Source organism: Esox lucius, chromosome 23, assembly GCF_011004845.1.
Source record: "Esox lucius isolate fEsoLuc1 chromosome 23, fEsoLuc1.pri, whole genome shotgun sequence".
Classification (NCBI taxonomy): domain Eukaryota; kingdom Metazoa; phylum Chordata; class Actinopteri; order Esociformes; family Esocidae; genus Esox; species Esox lucius.
In genome coordinates, this window is record NC_047591.1 from 8,171,662 (window position 1) to 8,182,278 (window position 10,617).

The 10,617-nt window shown below is 47.2% G+C and overlaps 1 protein-coding gene across 4 annotated transcripts in view; it reads left to right on the forward strand.

Annotated features, from left to right (window-relative positions):
- gramd4a (GRAM domain containing 4a) overlaps positions 1-10,617 on the forward strand; it is a 35,386-nt gene that overhangs the window by 21,823 nt on the left and 2,946 nt on the right. For 3 of the 4 annotated variants that reach the window (XM_020042896.3, XM_020042898.3, XM_020042899.3), the window contains 12 exons: positions 3,463-3,583; positions 4,685-4,758; positions 5,771-5,915; positions 7,037-7,062; positions 7,353-7,444; positions 7,798-7,889; positions 8,069-8,117; positions 8,225-8,296; positions 8,398-8,441; positions 8,542-8,651; positions 9,254-9,408; positions 10,449-10,466. In XM_020042896.3, the coding sequence (XP_019898455.1) occupies positions 3,463-3,583; positions 4,685-4,758; positions 5,771-5,915; positions 7,037-7,062; positions 7,353-7,444; positions 7,798-7,889; positions 8,069-8,117; positions 8,225-8,296; positions 8,398-8,441; positions 8,542-8,651; positions 9,254-9,408; positions 10,449-10,466 (998 nt within the window). The remainder of the gene's footprint in view (positions 1-3,462; positions 3,584-4,684; positions 4,759-5,770; positions 5,916-7,036; positions 7,063-7,352; positions 7,445-7,797; positions 7,890-8,068; positions 8,118-8,224; positions 8,297-8,397; positions 8,442-8,541; positions 8,652-9,253; positions 9,409-10,448; positions 10,467-10,617) is intronic. The other variant, XM_010886974.5, reaches the window with a different exon arrangement.

The following is a 10,617-nucleotide window of genomic DNA, read 5'->3' on the forward strand; positions in this document are numbered from 1 at the left end:
TGACTCATTGATGGCGATTGGACAGACTTGATTGGTTCTCATAAGAGCGACCACCGCCTCAGTAACTTAACCTGACAACCCCGTCTGTCCCATCCTCCTGGTTCATTAGAAGCGTTTTCCTGGCCGCTTGTCCATCTCTCTGTCTGACCACTCTATCTATGCTGCCTTTCAAGCCTTGTGATCTGTCTGACCTGTCTGGTGAAGAGAACAATGAGGCATGCGAAACAATGTCCTCAGCTATTTCAGAACAATTTAACCACACCAACATTTGAGCAGGCGTCTGTCCCTGTTTTTAGGCCATGGTGGGATGTTGTTGTGGGTTACTGGCATCCATTGTTGCCAGGAAAGGAAGTGAAACAGACACACACACACTCTACTGTTTCCCTGTGACCCAGGGTAAACTGCACACACACACACACACACACACACACACACACGGTTGCGCCATTTGGAAGACTGGTGCTGTGTTCACCTCGTTGACCTGCTGATGGGATGAATAGTGACAGTGTGACTGGCTCTGACTGATTAGTCCAGCATATTCAATACCCATTACACAAGCAGGGAGGGAGGAGGTGGGGCTGAGGTAGAAGGAGAGACTGAAAGACAAATTAAAGGGAGAGTGGTCGGTGTAGTGTTGATCTGAAAGGGTTAACGAGGCAGGTATAGCTGTTGGGTGGATATCAGCCTGGCCAGAGGTGTCTGTGGCCTCGTGTTAGTTATATTACCCAGCATGCTCTTCTCACCCAGCCTGTTATCCTGCCCCCCCCCCCCCCCGTCAGCTAATAGAGCCTAATAGGGTTACATGCATTCTGAGGCGTTGAGCCAAGAGGTCTGCGCTAAGCTACTTATATCACGCTAAACTTGCCGGGTCAGAACCGGACCTTTTGCCCCATCATACACATTTTCATACATCTGGGTTTACAGTTCCAGTATGGCGTTGACTGTGGGGCAGAGGGAGACACCAGGCATCGTTCTGGTGTCATGCTGTGTTGTCTTACGTTGTTTTACTTGGTGTCTTTCTCCGATTGGTTGCCGTCTGACTCTTTTGTTGCCGTGTGCCTTCTGTCTGTGTTGTCTGTCTCTTTTTATATAATCCCAGTTCCCTGCAGGCCTTTTGCCTCCTACCAGGCTGTTACTGTAAAGGAGACTTTCTTCTTAATTTGACTAGCCTGGTAAAACAAAGGTCACCACAGGCCGTGGTTTCACTGGAGAGAGGAACAGAGAGAGGGACGGGAGGAAGAAGGAGGTGAAAGCGGGGATGCACAGAGATGGTGGAGGTGGATGGGAAGATCAACGACTCCCCTGTAGTCGGAGTCCTGCTATTCAAAGAGGGAACTCAGACACTGCTTTGGGGGCAGCTGGCGGTGGCATGGAGGACTGCTCCATATTTGATGAGGGTTAACAGGTAGAAGTGAGTCTGACAGGGAGAGGGTGAATGAGGAGTGTGGCACAGCAGCGTGGTCTCATCTCATACAACTCATTAGACTGATGGTTGTGGTGGAAATGGTCTGAATTATACATGTCCATAAAGAGGGGGAGTGGCCTTGTCCTTGATCTCCCCCTCTGTCTCTCGTGCCCTCCCCCTTCCATCTTTCCATCTCTCTCTCACCACACATTCAGTGAGTGGGCAGACCTCTATTGATCCTCCTCCTCATTGGTTTCTCGTCTGTCCTTCTTGCTGTGTGATTTTGGCCCCTGGTGTGCGTGTTGTTTGGGTGTCTGTGAAACTGGTAACAAGTCTGTAAGGGGCTGATTTAAAGGGCTCAGAATTGGGACCTAAACAACAGATAGTTGAAGGTTTTATAGAAAGACACATCAAAGGCAGTTGGGTAAATTATCGTGTGTGTGTGTGTGTGCGCGTGGGTGTGCGCGTGTGTGTGTGCGCATTATACAGTTGTAGGTATACAGAGCGTTCTGTGGCGTGGGTGTTCATTTATAATTGATATCTCCAGTGTGAAAACATTATGACTGTTCACAGTTACTCTGACATTCAGAGGACATGAGCATTCCATTTATTTTGATGTTATGACTTCACTCTAAGGTTAATGCTACATTTCGTGTAATGTATGAACCATGAATAGCCATGGTAGCACCATGTTGTTTCTAGAATTACCGTACTTTTCAATATTGTTACCAGACGTTGGAATGAAAGCTGATCGTGGAGAGGTCTAGACCTGCTGTATGAACAGAGAACAAGAGGATGACAGCGAGGAGGGGCCAAATGTACCAAATCATATTCTGATTTCCGCGTTCTACTGTCTGTCTTCTCTCCTTTTCTCAATATTGCTCCTTGTACAGACTATGGTCTCCGGGAGCGATGGAGGCTTTCTGCTGCAGTCCGCTTCATTAAGACCTGACCAGAATGCTCAAATCTGGGGACACGAGAACAATGCAACTGTTAAACCATGTAGCCTTTTAACTGCTGCAGGTTCTCATCCAGATTGCATTTAATATGTGCCATCTGTATAAGATCTCCTGTTCAACTCCTTTCATAAATGTGATTTATCGAAGGACCACTGGGTTCAAAGGATCCATTAGCCAATATAGCCGAGAGCAGAGCACCTGCTAATGTGTATCAGGGGAAATGTCGGGACACGTCTGGCCTGCTCTAGATCCCAACAACTACCCTCTCCTCTGCTTGGGTTAATGAGCTGCAACCTCCTGTGTAAATCGGTGCCAGCAGTTTGTATTTGTGTTTCACTAGGATCACCATTAGGCCCGATCTAGGCTGCAGCTAGTCGTCCTGGAGTCCGAACGGCTGTGTAGCCAGGGACCAAAGATGAGCAGGGGCACCTGACACTACTGGAGCCAGCCAGGCGAGGAGGGAAATAGAGGGAGTGTGAGAGGAAAATAGATGAGTTAAAAGACAATAGCCTCCCCTGGTGGCCCGTTCCCAATCCAAAGCATGTCCGATGTCACGACATGATGCTGTTGCCGAGGGTCTGGTTTAGAGACGCCAAACCAGAAACGAGGGGGCACCAAAGAAAGGGTGAGCTTAACCGCAAGTTCCGCCTCCTTGACACCTCTGTTTACCTCTTACAGTCATCGGGTAGAGCTGTGAACGGAGGCCCAAGGGACAATGGATATGTCCTAAACGACGCCATAAAACCTAATTTAGTGCACTACTTTTCACCAGGGCCCATAGTGTTCTGTTTCTCAATAGGATGCCTTTTGGGACAGTGAGGATGTACTGTAAGTGGATCACTTTCATATGGCGATTTATCATTCTACAGGGATTCCAATTGAATCGCATCTCAGTTTTTTTTCGGAAACGCCTGGTTGTAACCATGGTTTGCTTTTACATCTCGATTTTGGCATATTGTACTCTGGGATGTATTTGTCTGTCTGGTTCATTTCATCAAAGGGGAAAAACAGACGGCCATCCTCGTCTCGCCCCCCCCCCCCCCCCCGGCGCCGAAGACGGTCTTTTAATGTGCCGCGATGTGCATTTGTGTTTTCCAGAAGAGGAGTTGAGGAAGCTACGAGAAGAGACCAACGTGGAGAAGATCAGGGAAGAGCTGGAGAAGGAGCGGGGAAAGAGGGTGGAGCTGGAACTCCGAATAAACGAGGTGCTCAAATCCAGGTGGGTGAGACTGTAAGAGAGAGAGACATTCCCAATGCTCCCACCCCCCCCCCCCCCCTGTTGCACACTGCTCCACTAGTCAGCCTGTTAGGAGGCTGTGTGCCTGCTTCCCCCACTTCTGCAACCCCCAAGCCTCATCTGCCAGCCTGCCAAGTAAGTTGTCTTTCGGTTGGGTGGATCACGATAACCCTGAGGCAGCAATGGGTAAAAATAGCTGCCCTTGTGGTGTGGTTGTTACATGGCAGGGAATTCCGTGAGCCCTGGCTGTGTGTGTGCCCTGTGTGTTTCTTTTTGTGTGTCATAACCAAGTCACGTGGTTGTATATCAGCCCAGGGAATGATGCAGCGTATGTGTAAGTCTTTGGAAGATCCCATCTGTGTCCTTTGGCTCTGGATGAATAGGTTGTTGGAAAACCCTTCCATGTTATCTACTGACAACAGAACGTTCCACCGTGTTCTCCCTGGCCTTCCAGTCTGAACCACAGCTGCATAGGCAAGATGCTTCAGAAATACGATCTACACAAAAAATCCTTATATTTTTTGTAATCTATAAACACCTCATATAGATTATATTGATTTTATTTTACACAGGGACAATGAAGAACATGACAGGAGTTACAGGAGAGTCATATCAATCCCCATATTTTAATTTTTTTCTCCCACCAAACCAAACCACCCCATCCCTAAACCCAACCGCCCAACACGACCTACGCCATCCCTAAACCCAACCGCCCAACACGACCTACGCCATCCCTAAACCCAACCGCCCAACACGACCTACGCCATCCCTAAACCCGACCACCCAACACGACCTACGCCATCCCTAAACCCAACCGCCCAACACGACTTACGCCATCCCTAAACCCAACCATCCATCGCAACCTACACCATCCCTAAACCCAACAACCCAACATGACCTACACCATCCCCAAACCCAACCACCCAACACCCCCAGTCCCCCCTGACAACCCAACACAGAGTCCTGACACAAGGTCCAAGAGACAGAAGGCAGACCGACGAATGTGAATATGAAAATCTTAATTATGATAGAGGGACACTTTAATATTTACATTCAATGTCCCCTCTTTCTGTCTGCCATCAGGTTGGAAGATTCACCGCCGCAGCCAGCCCGGAAACCCCCCTCTCCAACCCCCGCCACCAACGGCAAAGACTCCGGTAAACATGAGTCGCTTACAGAACACCTCCTAGGACAGAAGCAGGACAGAGAATTTTTTGCACCCAGAAATGACACTTAGTTCCAGTGTTTGAGTGGATTCCTTACTGTGGTTTATTTGGGTTCATAAATCATCAAAAAACAAGTCATCAGATGCAGCTGTACGTTATTGTCGGGACATTGCTTTAATAGGAGGGTTTATCGCACTAAACATTCAGCATCCTCATTATCAGAGATATTTTACTGTGCCGAGTACAGATTACTGACTGCAAGGGAAAAATACAATGTTTTTGTATGTGCGTGGGAGGGAGGAGAGCAGCTGTACGTGTTTTATTTGTAACAGAACAAGGCTTGTTTTGTTGTTTTGGTAGGGTTGTTACTAAAAGTTGTTGGGCGGAACTTTCCCGATCATCCTTTTGTGGTTCTGTGGATCCAAACCAGTTGTTTGTCTAACTGCTTCAGGTGTTTCTGAAAATGGCAAATACGTTATTTCAGGAAATAGGCTAGGTTTAATCTAGGCCATACACTTTTTTTTTTTAGTTAGAGCTGGCCGAATGTGGAACGCGTGTGCGCGTGTGCTCGTTCATGTGTTTGTGTAAGAGACACAAGCAGCTTCATGTGTCATTTAGGTTAATGGGTCTTTGGTTTTAACTCTGAAATGAACCAGCTTCTTAATCTGCCACAGTCCTGAATCTTCTCTAGATCATGTAGAAAACCGTTAGTTGTTTCAGTAAGACTTTATAAAACAAACAGCTTCAGGTAGTTGCAGAGGAGCCCTTAGGAGCAGAAATAACAGAAATAAAGGCCATGCGTCATTCTCTGAAAACAACCCGTTCTGTCTTAACGTCTTTCTTCGCTTTATCTGTCGCTGACTTTGTTTAATCTCTGTTTTAATTATATTTAGTAGCAATGTTATATCCAAAATATGAACATGCGTCCCTCTTCCAAGACTTTAAGTACATAACACCCAGACGCATAGAACGACTGATAACAAACAACATTCTGCCCCTGCAGACAAAGAGAAGCCGTCCCAGGGAGAGACACTCTACCTCCGGGCGTGGAGGTGGTTCTACGACAAGGTGGGGGTCTACATGGAGGACTTCCGCTTCGTTCCCGAGGAGAGCACTGTGGAGGCCGAGGAACCACTGAGTGCTAAACGGTACATTGGGTTTCGGCGCTCGGTTGTTAAAAGAAACATAGGAATGCAATAAGCTAATTGGGTCCAGCCGTAATGATTTATTGGTATCAGTAGCAATGTTGGTTTTGGTAATCCTATTTCTGTGTAATAAAAGGGGAGTGGATGAACTAGGCTGTGCTGATCGCTAATATCTGTTGATTATTTACTGCGTCCCAAGTGATCAGTATGCAGCCTTTCACACAACTGGCTCTTTGCTCTGACATAGCAGTCATGTGTTTTACACAGACCTACAATGACAACATCTGGATATTCTCTGAACGTTGCACATCACCAGATGTGGCACATGACAACAGTTGTTGTATTATTTTTTTTTAAACACAGTAAAACCCTGTAGCACCCGCACCGAAACTCAATTTGCTCTTCAGACATTTGATTGGTTGGAAGGACCTGGCCTCAGAGCCAATAGGAAGTGATAGGAGCCATAGAGCAGAGTGAATAGTGTCTGCCCTCTGGTGGTAGCATGACCATACTGCACGCATCTGTGGCTGTTGACGTAGGAATTATAGACGTTGGCCTCAGGCACTGCTCTAGCCTGGGCTTCACCCCCCCCTCCCCAGTTCTAACTGGAACCATTAGTGGGTCAGCGCAACAGTCGTACGTCATGCGCCTCGATACTCCACTTTAGGCTGACTGGGTTCAGTCCGGGTCGTGGCCCCGTCCAGCTTTTAAGTACAGCTCAGATTTTATGAGTCTTGCTCATCCTTTAGGGCAGGGCTGCTGGGTCCTTGGGTAATATGGTATCACACAGTTTATAGGGCTCTTGAAGTTGGTAAAAGAGTCAGCAGAGAGAGAGTTCAATAAAAAGGGTGCATGTTGCTGACCTTGTGGAGAGAACAGAGAGAATGCGTTTTCTTCTTTCCTCCTCTCCTCCATGTGACTCACCAAGATACTGATCTGTGGGTTGCCACCTCCGCTCTGCACAGGAACATTTCACTCTTTAAAAGCTGAGATCTGGATGATTCGGCTCCCCCCGCTGTGATACCATATTGCTGTGTGCTTGTGTCCTTGTGATTGTCTGTTTGTGTTAAGTGCGCTGAAGGCTTTGCGGTAACATCTACTCTTGTGCGTCTCTCTCTCTCCAGGCTAACAGAAAACATGAGGCGCCTCAGTAAGTATTTCTGTTTTATATGATCAACAAGCATTCCATGTCTTAGGGTGACCTCCAGTGGTCAAACCAGTGCATCTCATTTTCATCCGCGGCAATGCATATGCCCTGCTGTGGCCTGTGTTCGAATCCAGCTCGCTGCTCCTCCAGCGAAACGCTCCTGTCCATTTCTCTATTAAATCAATGTTAGATGCCTAAAAAGAGCAGCCATTCCTTTTTCTGTCCATCACCTGTTGCCGTCAGATCTTGCTGTATCGTGACCGTAAGGTGATCATTGATTTGTGCCTTCCCAGAACGAGGAGCCCGTCCTGTCACGAACTTCATGAGGAATCTCTCAGCCCTGTCAAACTGGCATTCTGTGTACACCTCGGCCATTGCCTTCATAGTAAGTCCTCCCCCTTTCAGGGGCTCTGGGATATTCACGCCCCGCCCGGATCATTGTCAAGTAAATTCCTGAAGCGAAATAATCCATTTCATAGTATTTAGGAGGATTTAGTGGATACTGTCCGTATTGGCCCCCAAATCTGTCATCCATAATTCCTTGTCTGTGTTCAAGGTTTTTAGACTTTGACCGAATGCATTGTCAAATCTGATGTGCCACTTTTAATCTCCCATTTAGTTCAGTGGTGCTGCCTTCTGGGAAACTCCTTCACCCTGCTAAATTTGACAGGAAGGATGTAACCCTAACAGGCTACCCTATGGAGGGAGAAATGTAATTAGTATTTTGTCTTTTCTTAGATCTATATGAACGCTGCGTGGCATGGCTGGGCCATTCCCATGTTCCTCTTCTTGGCCATACTCAGGCTGTCCTTGAATTACCTCATCGCTAAGTAAGACGTCAACTGGACATACACTGTACATGCGCACAGTAATATTGCGATAGTTGTTACGTTTCACACGTTAAATATGTATATTGTTACTTTTCTGTTTGTCAGCTACTTTTTTTACAGAATCCTTTTCTTTTTGACATCTTTCCAAGGTTTTGACTTCTTCCCACTTTCCCTTTCAGAGGTTGGAGGATTCAGTGGAGTATTGTGCCGGATATTACAGATCCTATAGTAAGAGACTGAACGTCATGTGGCTGTTTTTCACTTCCTGACCTCCCAGGAAGTGGCCTGTCCTGTTTCTTGTTGTGGAACTAATTGTTTGGGTTTGATTCATGCAGGAACCGTCAAAGGATGACCTGACAGTGTCTGAGAAGTTCCAGTTAGTTCTAGATGTTGCACAAAAAGCACAGGTACTGTGGACACACACACACACACACACACACACACACTGGTCAGATATTATCTAGGCTTAAATGGGATTTGTTATATTACTTTGGTCTTTATTTTACAGAACCTTTTTGGTAAGATGGCAGATGTGTTGGAGAAAATAAAAAAGTAAGTAAATACCTGCAGTTTCACTATGCTACTATTCTGCTCTTTCTGAATTCCTTATAAAACTGTGTGTGTGTGTGTGTGTGTGTGTGTGTGTGTCCAGCCTGTTTATGTGGGTGCAGCCGGAGATCACCCAGAAGCTATACATAAGCCTGTGGGTCGCCTTCCTCTCCTCCTGTATACTGCCCTACAAACTCGTGGGCTTCATGATTGGTATGTGTACACAGACAGACAGACAGCTACAGACCTCACACTCAGACAGCTACAGATAGATATACAGCTAAAGACAGACAGACAGATACACTGCTACAGCCTTCACTAAAACTATGGTTACGTAAAATTCTCAATAGTAGCGATATAAAAACATACCAATTTATTTTCTTTATTGCTGCTCAGGGGCACCATCCCTGAGATTCAATGTGTGTCTCCCTAAAGCAATTAGTCTTCTCATGTGGTTCCCTGTTGAGGCCAGCGGCCGGGAAGAAAAAGACAGACTGGCATTTAGTTTCAATAAGACTGTTATTGAAAGGAATGTTATGGAAGGATAGCAGTCTTATTAAAGACGTAAACCATGTACAAAACTCTACCAGCATTCTCTTTCCACAATCTAATCGAGTCAATATTTACTTTTGGTTGTTAGAAAAGAATAATCGTTTTAAAGTCAATTCTCCTCTTTCACTACCTCCATCTTTTGCTCTTTTTCAATCTCTGTTGGTTATCTCTCTGTCTCTCTCTTATGTCTCTCTCTCTCTCTTTCACCTCTCTATCTCTGATCTCTCTCTCTCTCCTTTCCCCTCTACTACCACCTCCCCCAGGACTCTATGTGGGCATTAAGTTCTTCATCATAGACTTCTTGTTTAAGAGTTGCCCCAAGCTGAGGGACAAATACGACACGCCACGCATAGACTGGAACAACCTGCCCACCGATCCACAGCTGAAGGAGAGGACCAACGCAACAGTGTCTCGGAGGGTGAGGGGCCACACACACTGAGACGTCCCCACACACACACACACACACTGAGACATCCCCACACACACACACTGAGACATCCCCACACACACACACACACACACACTGAGACGTCCCCACACACACACACTGAGACGTCCCCACACACACACACACACACTGAGACGTCCCCACACACACACACTGAGACGTCCCCACACACACACACACACTGAGACGTCCCCACACAAACACACACACTGGGACGTCCCCACACAAAGACACACACTGGGACGTCCCCACACAAAGACACACACTGGGACGTCCCCACACAAACACACACACTGGGACGTCCCCACACACACACACACACTGGGACGTCCCCACACACACACACACTGGGACGTCCCCACACACACACACACACACACTGGGACGTCCCCACACACACACACACACACACACTGAGACGTCCCCACACACACACACACACACTGGGACGTCCACACACAAACACACACACTGGGACGTCCACACACACAAACACACACACTGGGACGTCCCCACACACAAACACACACATAGTCAACTGACAAAACTCCCTCTAGGGTGTACTCGATTACCTGTCCCATGGTGCAAGGAACAAATTCTTAACCCGCCCCGAACTTCCTGAACACTTATCGCTTATCCAAGTATTAAACAATTAGCTAATCCCATTACAACAGTATCTATTCGAACGAAACCATACATTTAGCACAGCATGTTTGTTCTCAACTTGTATCCGGAACAACTGTCAGACCGACACTATTTCATTTTGGCTACGATGAGGCCTAACCTGTTCTAACGAGCTCGCACTAAACCAACCTAATTGAGTCGGGCTCTGCCCCTTAAATGTCATGCTCCGAAAGTCGGTGTAGCCATGTGTGTGAGGGCGTGACACTGAGGTGTTTTACACAGGGGCTGCCCCGGTTGGTTTGCGGAGCCAGTCGGCATGTTTGCGCTACTAGGTGGGCTCTGTTGTAGTGACTGTGACGCTGTGTTCTGTTGTCTCTCTCTCTCAGCTGTCTGGGTCTGAGAAGGTAGGGCCTCTGGTGTGACTGGTGTCCCGTTATTTAATGTACATTTATACATGGTGTCTGTGTGTGTCACCAGCTGCCCCCGAAGTGTGTGTCTGTGTGTGTGTGCCCGTGTGCGTGTGTGACTGGTTCGCGCACACCTCCCAACTTGAAC